The 15,008-nt window shown below is 40.9% G+C and overlaps 1 protein-coding gene across 8 annotated transcripts in view; it reads right to left on the reverse strand.

Annotated features, from left to right (window-relative positions):
* The window catches only part of ARHGAP22 (Rho GTPase activating protein 22), a 421,947-nt gene that overhangs the window by 65,759 nt on the left and 341,180 nt on the right, over positions 1–15,008 (reverse strand). For 6 of the 8 annotated variants that reach the window (XM_027860638.1, XM_027860617.1, XM_027860621.1 and 3 more), the window contains one exon: positions 4,622–4,798. In XM_027860638.1, the coding sequence (XP_027716439.1) occupies positions 4,622–4,798 (177 nt within the window). The remainder of the gene's footprint in view (positions 1–4,621; positions 4,799–15,008) is intronic. The other 2 variants (XM_027860644.1, XM_027860630.1) reach the window with 1 other exon arrangement.

Here is a 15,008-nt window from a genome sequence, read left to right on the forward strand (position 1 = left end):
TAACAACTGACATTTATATAGCAGATTTCAAAAGCCCTTTATATACACTGCCTCATTTGAACCTCAGAATAACTTTGTGAATCCCATTTTGGAGATTAGGAAGCCAAAACTTAAAGGAATCAAATGACTTGTCCACATTTGCATAGCCAACAAAAGTTAAGAAGCAGGGATCAAATGGAGGTCTTCCTACACTCTCTGTCTACTTTACCACACTGCCTCTCCATGCTTGAACAAATTCTTGCTCCATCAACCTCATCTCTTTATGATCCTTCATTCTTTTCCAAATGCTTAGGAGCTTTACTTAATTTTTTTTTAATTTCAGAATTTTTCCAGGAACTGACATTAGGATTACTGACCTATTGTTTCTTCAATTTACTCTATTCCTTCCTCTTTTCTGAAACTCAGGGCATTTCCTAGTTTCTAGTTTCCTGGTACGTTGTATCTCAAAAGGTGCCATATCTCTCTTTTATTTACTAAGGAGCTGTGGAGATTTGGTTGTCGTGGGGTTAATTTGCCAGTAACCCAACAACCAGGTTATTTAACTCACACTCCTAAATGGTTTCCCCCTCTAATCGTCTGAAAGGGCTATATACTTTGAAGAAATTAACTAGGTAAATTGCCAGTTCTTTTGATTTAAGTCTCATAAATACAGATGCGATATAATTTGAGGTGCCCATGACGATTTGATTCTGTAAAGACAAGTTGAAATTAACCTGCCCAAGCACATATACTGATCTATAACTTCTTTGATTTATGCTTTTCTTCTGCACCTCAAAAAAGGAAGAAATTAATACAACGGGTGAGGTTTCTTTATTTCTATAATTCAATTTCATATAATTGTATAAATATTCTTGGTAGCTAAGAGTCTACTTAAACCAAAAATGGATAAATTGAAGAGTTAGATGAGACAAAAACCAACCACTTCAATCCTTAGAGAAAGCATGGATCCTCTTTACAATAACGTTTTGGGTGATCATCCAAACTCAGTTGGAAGACTCATAAGGATAGGAATTCACTGCTTCCTTAAGTAGTCCTTTCTTTTTTTTAAATAGCCCTAATTGTTAGAAAGATTTTCGTCATTATGAGCTAAAATTCTCACTGATTTCTTCTACTTCTCCCCTATCTGGTCAAGCAGAATGAGTCTACTCCCTGTTCCATGTGAATTTTGAGTTCTTGGCAGTAACTACAAGCAGAGTAGACTAAATGGATAATTAATGGTCCTTTGCTATACGTTTCAAGTCCTAAATATAATTTCTAAGACAAAGATCAATTATAGATGTTGTCATATTACTTTGTGACACAACAGTGGACATCTGTCCTCATCTACTAGATGATAATGTATTGGACTAGGTCTTCGGATTAGACATAACCATTGTATCACACGGTCCAATTATTATGGCTACTTTAACAGCATTTCAAAAGTTTACTCGGTAATATGGTCAGCAGCAAAACTGACATCCACCATAATGGACAGGGATTCTCTTTTCTTTTTAAGTGCTTTCCCCATAGTCATCTGACCAGAGTGAAACCGAAAGAGATGTCCTAGAATTAGAGAAAATGTTTCTTCCCCATGTCACTTTCATTCCCTGAGAATTCTGCCCTGGGAATCGGAGGGATTATGCAATCAGTAGGTGATCAAAGCCAGCTCCAGACCTTGGAATTGGGATAAGGGACTGGAAAGTAGTTACATGCATAGAGAGAACTCCCAGTCAAATCAACAAACATTTATTAAGTATCTACTATGTGCCAGGCACTGTTCAAAGCACTTTTCATACAAAGAAAGGTCAACAAACAAAAAAAATTTTCTCACGAGGAAAATCTAAGCTCTCAGATGAAGAAACTCTCTACCAATACACAGAATGGCAGCTTCTCTACAATGTGTAAGTCTTACAGGGGTTAAATGATGCCCTCTGTCACAGCATGAGTATTAGTCCAAATCAGGACTTGAACCTGGGCAAGACACAAACCTGGGTCTTCTTAGCCAGCTCTCTGTCTATCTCCGCAGTCATACTACTGCTCTGCTTTGTCCACAAAGTGGCTTCTAAAAGTTTTTTTTTTTTTTTTTTTTGGTTCTACAGTCATCCCTTTCCCCTCCCTGCTCCTTTCCTATTCCTGAGTACTAATTACCTGTGGGTGATAATTAGAGAGACTTTTGAGGTGGGTTGGGTGCCCACTTTGGAGTGCTTGGGTGGGAAGGGCTCCCTGCCAAAAGACTGTTATCATCAAAGGAAAACATGGGAACTTTCCCATTGCTTTGAAAGAAAAGGGAGAGTTCTCCTTAAGTGAAGAGAGAGAATCCTGGGGCACAAGGATTTCTTCCCAGGAGGCAGCATATAAAATGACTGCAGGACAGGCTATTCCATTACAGGCTGGAATCTGATGCTGTTTTTTTCATAAGTGATACTTAAGCCTCAGCCCTCACCATCTGGCACTTCCACAGCCAGAAATAATCCTTCCTTTTGAGCCCCTTTGCATCGGAAAACTCATTTCCTTTGGCCTTGAGTTATTCATGCTTGCATTTTGCTGATACCTCAGGCCTGGCCTCAGGCAGAATTAATTGTGAGTTAATTTTCTTAACTCTTTCTGGCTAGGAGTCCGTTACCCCTTGTTAACTGCATCTCTCTCACGCATCCCCTACACCAAGGGCAGATAATATTGGACATTTCATTATCTTCGATGTAAGAGCTTAGACCAAACTGAACACGTGGATTTTTGCACATTCGAAGAATCCTAAATTTCCAAAGTATGTAGCAGCTTCCATTTTTAGGAGTTCAGATACTTTAAAGGCTGGTCAAGTAGATAATAGTCTTGAGTGCCATTTTTGTTTTTGTATTCTAGCTGCCTAGCACAGCGTCCACCACTTAGTAAAATCTTAATCAGTGCTTATGAACGAATGAATGAATGAATGGGCACAGGGAAGGCACAAGCTCCTAGGGAGGTAGCATATTACAGGGGAATGAGTTGTGGCTTTGAGTCAGAGTGGACTTGGTTTTGAATCCTGGTTCTGACACTGAACTGTACAGATGTCAGTTTATTCATCTGTAAAATGGGCAGGTTGTTCTTGATTACCCCAAGGGCCATTCCAATTCTGAATCTATGACTCTGTGATTCCTATGGAGGCAGGGCTAAGGGAACAAGCATTTATTAAGCACCTACTTTGTCACAGGAATATCATTTCATTTGATGATCACAACAGCCTTGGGAAATAGGTGCTACTAGTATCCCTACTTTACAATTGAGGCTTTTTGTTGTTGTTGTCGTTGTTGCTGCTCTTGAAGGTAAGTGACTTGCCCAGGGTCACATGGCTAGTAAGTGTCTGAGGCTGGTTTTGAATTCTGCTCTTCCTGACTCCAGGCCCAGCTACTCCATGCATGGTGATACCTAGCTGCCTGTAAAAGAGTCCCATTGGGAGACAATAAAGAGCAATCACTGACAGGTGGATGAGTTGCCCAAGAACTCTGCTGCAAGGCAGCAGTGGACAGAACCAGGAGCCCAGTTCTGAGCTTGAATTAATACGTAGATGTCTAGGCATGTAGTAAAGGTAGCTAGACGGCCCTGTGGATAGAGCACTGGATCTGCAGTCAGGAAGACTCATCTTTCTGCCCTGTTTGCCTCAGTTTCCTCATCTGTAAAATGAGCTGGGGAAGGAAATGAGAAAGGGATCTTTTAAAAAGCAGTTGTGCTTTCTGTTGGGGTGGGGTGGCGAGTTTTTCTCCTAGTATTTTTTTGTCAATTCTATGACCTTTCTGATGTTTTGTCCCAACCGCCTCTAAATGGAGTTGCACACAACTGAAAAACAACAAAACAACAAGGCATATAGTGGCTACACCCATGAACTTGATTTGTATGGAATAAAGAATATGATCCCTTCCATTTCAAACAGAATAGGAGAGAGATGTAAACCTAGCGATCACATGGCTCAAGGAACTAACCTAAAGGTCTGGAGACCCTGGGGTAACATTGGGAAGAGGACCCATGTTTTTGGAATTTTCTGGTCCCCTGCTTTATTTCTTTTCCCCATGTTATCCACATAATTATTTCTCCATTTCCTTTAAGTGATCATCTCCCATTAAGGGGCTTTGGAGGCTACTTTCCAAAACAGTTTCAGCCGCAGAATAGGGAGCTCAGCTTTTACAGGTGGGGGATGGAGGATGGGGTAGATCTGAACATCTGTCTCATCTGGCAGGAGCAAAAGGGTGAAAGGGGTCACCGGCAGTATGAACACACACATACACAAACACACGTACACAAAACCCATGTATGTGTATACACAGAAGGATTCACTGTCAACACACAACCACACATTCACTGTCTATACACAAACATTCCCAAATAGAGGCAGACAATTACCCAAACAGAAATAGACACCTACCCAAGTTACAAGAGCACGTTACTAAGAGAAAGGGATCTTTTAAAAAGCAGTTGTGCTTTCTGTTGGGGTGGGGTGGCGAGTTTTTCTCCTAGTATTTTTTTTGTCAATTCTATGACCTTTCTGATATTTTGTCCCAACCGCCTCTAAAGAGACCTGCAGACCAACCTGGCTAGGAATTACTGCTTTAGAAATACACATGGGGGACTCAGGAACAAGATGCACATCCGAGTAGGGGAGGAAGAGGTTTACCTTGAGGCAACAGTTTTAATTTAGGAGCATGGGAGCTATTTGTAATACCTCCACCAAATGGAGCCCATATGACCCGCCGGATGGCTTTCACCCAATCTTCCATGTCGTTCTGGGAGTTAGCCATAAGGAGGAAAGCTTCATGATTGACAGGCATCTTCTCCCGATCCCCTGCACCACCTGTGAGACAAAAAAAGCATATCCGTTACTACCTGATTGCTTTCTGGATATTAAAAAAAATCACTGTTTCAAAGATTATGAACTTGACAGAAGCAGCTAGGTTGCCAAATACCAAAAAAAGACACAGAATCAAGCTGCTTCAGACTCTAGCAGGGTTGCCAAATGGTTTAAAAAAAGATACAAAATTAACTGTTTCATACATGAGCAGGGTGACCCTGAGTGAGCTGCTTGTTTTCTCTGTGCCTCAGTTTACTCATCTATCAAACAGGGACAATAATAGCCCTACTTCTCAGGGTTGTTGTAAGGATCAAGTGAGATAATATTTGTAAAATGCTTTACAAACCTTAAAGTGCTATATAAATGCTAGATATTTATACTCAGGAGCAAACGTGAACATTTCCATATTCAAAAGACAAAAGAAGAGGATTTGCTTAGGAATCTCTGAATTGACCGCAGAATTTATTTTGCTCTTAGAGGTCTTCTGCTTGATACTTTGCATGCCACTGATCTCCAAAGAAACTTCTCCCGTGCAATTCCTTTCTGGAGCTAAGGTTTTGCGGGATTTTCCCCCATCACTGCTTCAGCAAGATTTCATTGGTTTGCAGGCTAGTTGAGAGGCAAAGTGCATAATTAATATACAGGAATGGGCTTGAAATGAGGAGGCCTGGTTTAAATCCTGGCTTTATCCTTTACAAGCTCTTGCTCTTAGGCAAGTCCTAGGATAATAGGATAATAGATCATAAGATTTTAGGCATAGAGCTGGAAGGGTTCTCAGAAGCCAACAAATAAAGGTTGGACCCCTTTATTTTACAGATAAAGAAACTGAGGCCTAGGGAAGTTGTGACTTGCCCAAGGTCATATAAGTAGTAAACATCAGAGATAGGATTTGAATCTACATCTTCCTGGGCCAACAGGTCTTTTGATGCCTGAGTCTACAGATACCTTAGTTTACTAAATGAAATAAGTATTAATTAAGCACCTACAGTGTCCCAGACACAGTACTAACTACACATGGAATAGCTGTCCTGTAAAGTTCATGAGAAGCTCACATGTATGAATAGTATTTTTCAATACATTGGAAAGATGGCTGGATCCGAGGTCAAGGCCTGGATTTAAATCCTACTTCTAACTCTTACTACCTATTGGAGCTAAGACAAATCATATAACTTCCCTGGGCCTTGGTTTCTTCATCTGCAAAATGAGGGGACTGGACTCTGGCCTTTGAGGCTCCTTGTAGTTACAGATCTAAGATCCTCTGATCCCTAAAGTATACAGAAATGTAAACTATCCTTACTCTTTCTTTGGATTTTTCCTGTTTTGTTTTCTTTTTTCTCTTTCCATTTTATTGTTCCATATTGCAATAGAAAACATTTAAAGCATTGTGACTTTTAAAAAAAGATACAGAATTAAGCTGCAGAACTACATTAACACACTCCACATATATTTTTAATTAAGACCTCTCACAAAAGCTCACTAGTTCCTTTCTTGATCTTTGATGGTGAAAGCGGAAAGGTGGCAGATCTCAATTAGTGCTACTCTAATTGAGAGAAGTTTGTTCCTTGGAAGGAAAGTGTTGGCAAATCTGGACAGCACACTGAAAAGCAGGAACATCATCTTACCAGCAAAGGACATAGTCAAAACTATGTATTTTCCAGTAGCAATGGAGGCTGTGAGAACTGGACTACAAGGAAAGCTGAGCACCACGGAAATGATACTTTGGAATTGTGGTGCTGATGAAGACTTCTGAGAGCCCTTTGGCCGGCACAGAGATCAAATGAGTCAATACTTGAAGAAATTAATTCAGGCTATTCACTGAAAGGCCATATACTGAAGCTGAAGCTTAAATACAATGGCCACATAATGAGGAGACAGGACTCATTGGAAAAGACCTTGATGTTGGGAAAGACTGAAGGCAAAAGGAAAAGGGGACTCAGAGGATGAGATGCATAGAGAGTGTCATGGAAACAATGAACATGAACTTGGATATACTTCAAGAGATAGTGGAGGCGGCAGCTAGGTGGCGCAATGGACAGAGCACTGGCCCTGGAGTCAGCAGGACCTGAGTTCAAATCCAGCCTCAGACACATAACATTTACTAGCTGTGTGACCCTGGGCAAGTCACTTAACCCCACTGCCTAGCCAAAAAAAAAAAAAAGAGATAGTAGAGGATAGAAGGGTTTAGTGTGCTGGGGTCCATGGGGTCACCAAGAGTTGGACACAACTGAATAACTGAACAATAACCACAACCACACCAACCACCAGCTTTGCACGTTAGTTGAACAACCGTGTTCTGAAAGGTCATATGCATATTCTTAGCACATAAGTACATGTATAAACATATATATGCATACATACACATGTGTGCATACACACATGTATACATGTTTATATACACAAACACATAAGTACATGTATAAACACATATATGCACACATACACACGTGTGCATACATACATGTATATGTGTTTATATATACACATATACATATATATACACATATCCATATATACATGAACAAGTCTTGTGGAATAAAGGTAAATATGAAGCACTTTCATTAATTAAATGAATTTAGAATTTAGAATGAATTGAGAAATCTGAGTTCACATCTGACTCAGGACTTATTTAGTAGAAACCTTGGTAGAAAGTGGCTTCACCTCTGTTTCCTCATCTATAAAGCAGGCAGAATAGATTTCCTTTTTCAGTACAGTAATACTTTAGTTATCAGACTAAGATAGGTTGGAAATTCAGCAACTTCAAACATCTAGAATAGAGTGAAATCTAGAAGTGAAAAAAAAAGGCAATAAAACAAAAATCTTGACACCTCTGAGAGTGAAGCAGTCGGAAGAAGAGTAAATTGGATATAGTGTGACTGTTTGTAGGGAAAGGGCAGCTTTGACAAGTCTGAGAGGATGACTGGATTCTCCAGCTGAGGCATCTGTAACCTTTATCAAAGCGCTATCACTCCCCTGCTGAAACTCCTCAGTGGTTCCCCATTACCTCTAAGTGAAAAATACAAATTCCTCAGGGGAGCATTTGGGGCCTCCCCCACCTTTCCAGCCTTGTTTCCTATTCTTCTTCTCCACACATCTAAACTGGATTGCCCCCTTTTCTGTGAACCCAATGCTTGGTCTCCCAGGCACTCCCATTCTTGGACTCCAGCTCTCTAAATGCTCATTTTCCTCCAGGGTTTAGCTTTAAGGTCACCTCCTTTGTGAAGCCTGCTTCCAGTCCTTGTTTTACTTCTCTGTGTACAAGCCACATCCTGCTAGTAGAATATAAGCTTCTTGAGGGTAGGGACTGGTTTTTGGTTTTGTTTTGTATTTCAATCTTTAGCACCAAGTAAAGTTTAATTTAATACATTTGTTAACTGCACTGAATCAAGGCAGCTAGGGGACACAGTGGATAGAGCACCAAGCCTGGAGTCAGGAAGACTCATCTTCCTTAATTCAAATCCAGTCTCAGACACTAGTTGTGTGACCCTGGGCAAGTCATTTAAACCTGTTTGCCTCAGTTTCCTCATTTATAAAATGAGCTGGAGAAGAAAATGGCAAACCACTTCAGTATCTTTGCCAAGAAAACCCCAAATGGGGTCAGAACAGTCACACACAACTGAACAACCAACATTGAATTCAGGACTAATGATGCTCCTGTCTTCCTAGAATGTAAATAGCTGTGTGTCATGTACTATTAACTCCTTAACAAGATGTGCCGGATGCTGCCTGCCAATCATGGTTACTTTGATATCGCCCTAATTTGTGTAATTTGGGACACTGTGGGGCAAGAACAGTCTCTTATTGGTGGAGATAAGTACTCACATTGCTGGCAGCATACTTACAGTTACCGTGAGGATGAATCCCTCTGGACCAGGCTATTTTCCCAGTTGCGGGCAGGGATACCCAGGGCACAGAGCATTTAACACAAAATAACCCACACAGTGACAGTATGGCCATTAGCATTTCAGTCTTAAATCTGTTAATTTCAGCACCAGCTGTCAGTCATTTGAAAGGGGAAATATTTACATTTTTTGGGCAATTTTCTTTTCTTAATACAGGGAGTGTTCCTATCAGAGCCAAACAATTAAGCAGGATTTTATAGGATCGTAGAATCATGGATTCAGAACCAGAAGAGATTTCAGGGGTTAGGTCCACCTCCCCATTTTACAGATAAACAAACTGTGACCCTAGAAAGGTTAAGTGATTTGCCAAAGGCCATACAGGTAGTATCACAATGATTTCTTTTTATAGCTAGGAGAAGTTTGATCAATTCCTTTACCTAAAAGGGCAGGTAAAAATGACTACAATGAAACTTGGATGGTATCCTAATTAGCTTTGCCACAACATGAAATTGAGATGTTTGAGAAGAATGCATAAATAAAGCAAGAGGTATTATGCCAGTGCAACAATATACTTGCTGAAGGATTCCTAACTGGTTTCAGTCCTAGGATGAGTCCTCCTATCACCAATATCCAATCATAAACTGACCTTTAAGATTGCTACAACTTGTAATTTTTAGGGAGGTTCATGTGCATCAAGCAAGATCTGTGATGTATGAGTGCTGAGATAGCCTGGCAGAGTGAATAGATAACTGGGCCTAAAGACAGGGTGAGGTGGATTTAAATCCCAACTCAGGCACTTAGTAGTGAAATAGACTTTGACTTAGCGGAGAAGGGCATTTCCAGGCTCCTTTTTCCTTTTTCTTAGACAAGATCAATGCCTTGACTACCATGGCAGAGACAAGAAGCCTCTTTTTTCATGGTTATGGCTGCCCCATTTTGGTGTCAAGTCTCTGCTAAGAAAACTCCAAATGGGGTCACGGCAAGTAAGAAACAGTGACTAAAAGGATTGAACAACAACAACAAACTTGAGAATAGAGATTCGTGGAAATGGAGTCATGAAAGCAGAGCAGAAACATAATCAGAATAGGTGGGAAGTGACAGGGAAGGAGTCTTTCCCAGTCCTTCCCTGTCTTTGGTAGCAAATATCTGGAATCCCTTGACTTTTCATATAACCTACACCATTATGACAAGGTTTTCTAAGCTGGTGGACTGGAGCTTTTGAAAGTGGCCCCCATTTTTTTGAACTTCTAAGGAGTTGTCTCTTAAAACATATGGATGTTAATAGTGGACATCCGGGTGCTTCCATCCAGAGCTTCGAGAGCTCTTCAAAATTACTAGCCATGCTCCCTTCTGTAGTGACAGTTTTTCTTTCCTTCCTTCTTTCCTCCTTCCTTCCTTCCATTCTTTCTTTCCTTCCTTTCTTTCTCTTTCTCCCTCCCTCTCTTCTTTCTTCCTTCTTTCCTTCCTTTATTCTTTCCTTCCTTCCTTTCCTTTTTGGCACTTCTATCTTTTGGCTCTTTTCCTGTGATTCCTAATTGAGTTCGGAGAACTTGATTTTAAATTGTCTTTTTCAGGAGGCCTGGATCTGTGATTTCATTGGTATAAGGAATTCCCAGGAAGGGCAATGGACTCTACCAACACAGCATCAATTCTTTTGTACTGTATGTAATTTTAGAGTTACCGCCTAGGAGATGAAGAGTTTAAGGGACTTGACACATAGTCAATAGATGCCAGGGGCAGGGGTTGAACTAAAGTCTTCCTGATCCAGAGGTGGCTCTCCATCTATTCCCCCATGCTTACAGCACTTAAATATACAGGTAAATGATGGTGGGTTCTGTTGTTGTCATTAGCAGAAGCTGAAAATATTGCTTCCTTTTGCTGCTAGTCAAGCTAAGTTGAGAAACAAGTCCTATCTTTGGACTCTAAGTATGGTGATCCACCTCAGTGAGGTGGACTGGAAGGTTTGGCCACAGATAGCTTGACCTCTGATCCTTCCAGTGCCCTCTGGTCCTTCATCTTTAAAGTGGGGACTTACCAGCTCAACAATTGGCTTCAATCTACTCCACTAGGAGAAAGATTGAAAAAAAAATTGCCAAATCTTGCCCCTATCTAATATTCATGTAAGATTATATACAATACTTTGAACTTCTATTTGCTCCTTCTATTCACTTCTATTTCTCCTCAGCCAACTGGAAGGAGTAAAGCATATTCAGTTTTTTAAAGATGCAAATTTGTTAGTTAAGGACTTCAGCCTCTCTCCAGAGACTGAATGTGATTGGAATTTACATAGAAAAGAATAGGACTAGTGGTATGTGGTGGTTTCCATGGAATTGTCTTAATATAAACAGAACTTGCACCTACTAAATCCCAGTTAATCTCTGTGAGTGAGAGAAGGCAACTCTAAGTGCCAGGCCAATGACTGGAAACCAAGGAAGTATTTGGCCTCGCTGTTTAATTACTGTTTAACTCAACTGTAATTCCAGATTCCACACTGCTTTGCAAGGTGAAGGGGACCTCAAGGAGGAGAGTTAAAGAAGCAATTCCCCTCCCCCTCCCCCCATCAGTTATCCCCATTCCCACTTGTCTTGTTCTGGAAACAAGAAACGCTGAAGTGTAAGATCTGGGAGAAATTCGATTCCATTCAACTCCCTACATAATAGCACCTACCAGGTCCCATCCTCTAACCTAGGAGTACAAAGGGAAAAAGGAAGCAGACAATGCCCTCCAGGAGTTCACCTAGTGCTGCGAGTACTCTATTGTTCACAGATCTGTACATAGATTAGAGGGATAGCGTTGGCAGAGGTCTATTAACTAAGGGGAGGTATTCCACCAACTTGTGAGAAAATACCTCTGGTTATATGGAAGGGAATGGGGCATTGGGAACACCTTCCAAATATCTCTCCTTGCCTCTTTCGAATCCAGGTTGTGAGCGTTCTTAATCCTTAGTGATAAAACCAATGTGTGTTCCTTGAGTAGGAGACCGTAGTGGGAGGTTCCCCTCCTTTCTTACAGCACAAGGATTTGGAAAAACTTAGACCCTTGGTGGGACACTAAAGTATCAAGGACTGGAAGAGAAGAGGTGAGTCTAGAAGATTGTGGACCAAGGAGAGGCTAGATTGGGGAGTGTGTAATAATAGCTAGAGTTTATATAATGCTTTAAGGTTCGCACAGCTCTTTACAAATAATATCTCATTTGATCCTCACAATAACTCTGGGAAGTAAGTGTTACTTTTATCTCCAGTTTTATAGATGATAAAACAGAGGCAAACAGAGGTTAAGTGACTTGCCCAGGGTCACACTGTTAGTAAGTGGCTGAGGCCACATTTGAACTCAGGTCTTCCTGACTCCAAGTCCAATGCTCTATCTACTCAGCCACCTAGCTGCCACTGTAATTTGAAACAGGGACTGAATGAATCCCCCCAGTTTTTTGTAATTCAAGCTCTGCTCCACCACTCTACATAAACTATTCTCTCAAAATTCACTAGTGACCAACATGGTGTCTTCTTAGTCCTTATTCTCCTTCATCTGCCAGATTTTGGTTCATGAGAATTTTATAAATGGAGTAAATTGATATGTGGAGTGCCATCAAATCTGTTTGTAGGAATCCCTATATCTGTCTGTATTTAGTATTTCTGACCTATTCAAAGACTCGGATCATGGGGTTGGATCATTAAGCTGAGATTGAAGAATGATGGTTCTATTCTCTACTTGTTTATCAGTTCACCATGAGTCATTTACCCTCCCTGCGACTCAGCTTCCCAACATGTGAGAATTCTACAAGCATACTTCTCTGTACATAATACAGATTTGGGTTTACATATTTCCTCCCTAATTTTGTGATGACTCTGTGGAATATTTATACTTCTTTTGTAAATGAATAGATTTTAGGAGGCATTTAGATTAGATTAGACAGAGAGATAGACATTTATAAAGCACTTACTATATATCTGTTGGTTTACTGACTGATTGCCAGTCATTGTGTGAGGTAGTGGGGGAGGGAGGGGTAGAAATACAAGTAGCCCTTTCCTTTAAAGAAATAATAGTATAATAGAGAACACCATATATAAAGAGGTGCTGTGGGGAAGAGGGTAACCGAGATAGGAAAAGGGGAGTGAATTTATTCAGGTTTGACTTGACCATGGTTGGAGCCCTTCATGAAATGGCAATTTGGTCTAGGGACTCACCAATCAGAAGAGCAGGCTTCAGAGTGAAGGTATCTCTGAGGGGGGAAGTTGCTGGAGAGGACCTGGAGAATTTGTGATATTTAATTGAGCCAGAAATGATGTGAGCATAGCTAGGAGCCCCTCACAAAATTGGAGTTCAGGCTGAGGATTTACTATTCAAGAGAGCAGGCCTCAGTGCAGAGGTATGAGGCCATCTAGTTCAACTCTCTCACTTTATGGATTTGGGAACTATATGTATTTACGTACTTAAAATCTGCAAAAAGTTGGGATTGGACTGGCAGAAAAAAAAAATCATCACCCGGTGGCCAGCGTTCTCGTAAGGAGTTTCTCCCCACTTACCTAAGCTTATTGTCAAAAGATTAGTTCTGTATCTGACGCTTCTAGTCCAGATTGTAGGATCTCCAATATATCATCCTGGGGTGGACGAGAAACAGGGGAGTTCTATGTGGGAGACCACATTCGCTGCATTCATATATGAAGCATTAATGGACACATTTAGGTAGAAATGATTTCTCCTGTCTTATGCTCCATCTCTCCAGCTATCTGCCCAATTCTGAATTTGGGGGGACATATAAAGACTTCTCTGAAATGGACCTGAGGGAGAGCAATGGTCCTGGAACTCTCTCTGTCTCCTGAGTATCCTTCAGATTAAGGCCATACTTTTGACTTGGTCAGATCCCCTAGGGCCTCTGTGGAATAGCGTATGCCTCCAGGGCTGGCTTGAAATTGGGGCTAATCTATCTCATTCCCTGCAAGGATCATAGATTTGGAGCTAAAAGGGACCTTCAAGACCACATTGTGCAACTTCTTCATTGTACAAATGAGAAACTGAGGCCCAGAAAGTTAGGCCACTTGCCCAAAGTCATACAAACAGCTAAGATTTGAACTGGGGTCCTTGGATTCCAAATGAATTACTCTTTCTACTGGACCGCACTGAAAAGCTGCCAGAAGCACATGTCCCTCTCCTTAACCATGCAGAGCTAGCAGAGAATCAGAGCCTGTAACTCAAATTTGGAGAAAGTGTGGATGGAGGGTGACCTGCACAGCTGGAGGGAGTACCCACACGGATGAGCTCACATATCAATCCAGAGTGACTCAAATTGGTATCTGGAAGAGCAGTCCACAACCCCGTGATTACATCTGCAGCGGCCTGAAAATAACTTGGTACAGGCAGTCTTTTATTACAGACACGCAGGAGGGATTTGACAAATAGCCCAAACTAGCACCTACAGCCAACAAGACAGATCACTGCCATTTATCTTCCTCCGACCTCTTGGAGGCTGGCACAGAGATGGCTGAGAGGCTGGTTGAGTAGGGGTTATTTTATTGTTCCCAGAAGAGGATGACAAATGGGGCTGAAGAATTTGCTTACATTTAACTCTAGCTAGACAGAGGGGTCTTTTTCTTCTCTGATGACCTTAAAATCAATCAATCAATCAATCAATAAGCATTTATTAAGCGCCTACTATGGGCAAGACACTCATAGAAAGCAGAATACAGGTGCCTCCAAGTGATGTGGAAATGCAAAGATTTGATGTTAAAAATGGAATAAGTTATATAAATAGCTGAAACCTGAGTCTTAGTTCTCCTGTATATCTCATCTAATGAAAGATACTTTCTCAATTCCATTACCTAATTGATCCTCAAAGGAGAGACTTGTGTTGCAAACAGTGAAGGGATGGTCCAAGGCATTTCACCTCTTTATCTATCATTCACTTATTCAGCAAACATTTATTAAGTACTCGCACCATGCTAGACATAAACATAAGATATGGCTCACCCCCTTACTGGTTATACAATGTAATTTTTGTGTTTTGCTCTTTGGTGATTTCTTTTGTATAGAGAATTCTCTAGGTAGAAATTCTCTCTACCAATGCATATTTGCAATCCATCTTCGACTTAGCCTTGGAGAGCTGACCAGGGCATTAAAAGGTTACGTGACTTGTCCATCGTCAGACAGCTAGTATGTATCAGGGGTAGGACTTGAAACCAGGTCTTCCTGACTCCAAGGTCAGCCTGCTAGCCACTGGACCATGCTATCCCTCTTACAATACAGAAAGAATAAAAATTTATGTACAGAGATAAATAGAATGCAAATCAGAATGTAAAAAGCACATGCTATAGGATGAGTGTTAAGTGCTTTGAGATCAGATGAGGGAGAGTTTATTTCCAGGGGGGAGGTTTAAGGAA

Source organism: Vombatus ursinus, unplaced genomic scaffold (assembly GCF_900497805.2).
Source record: "Vombatus ursinus unplaced genomic scaffold, bare-nosed wombat genome assembly UNPS02000749.1, whole genome shotgun sequence".
Taxonomy (NCBI): domain Eukaryota; kingdom Metazoa; phylum Chordata; class Mammalia; order Diprotodontia; family Vombatidae; genus Vombatus; species Vombatus ursinus.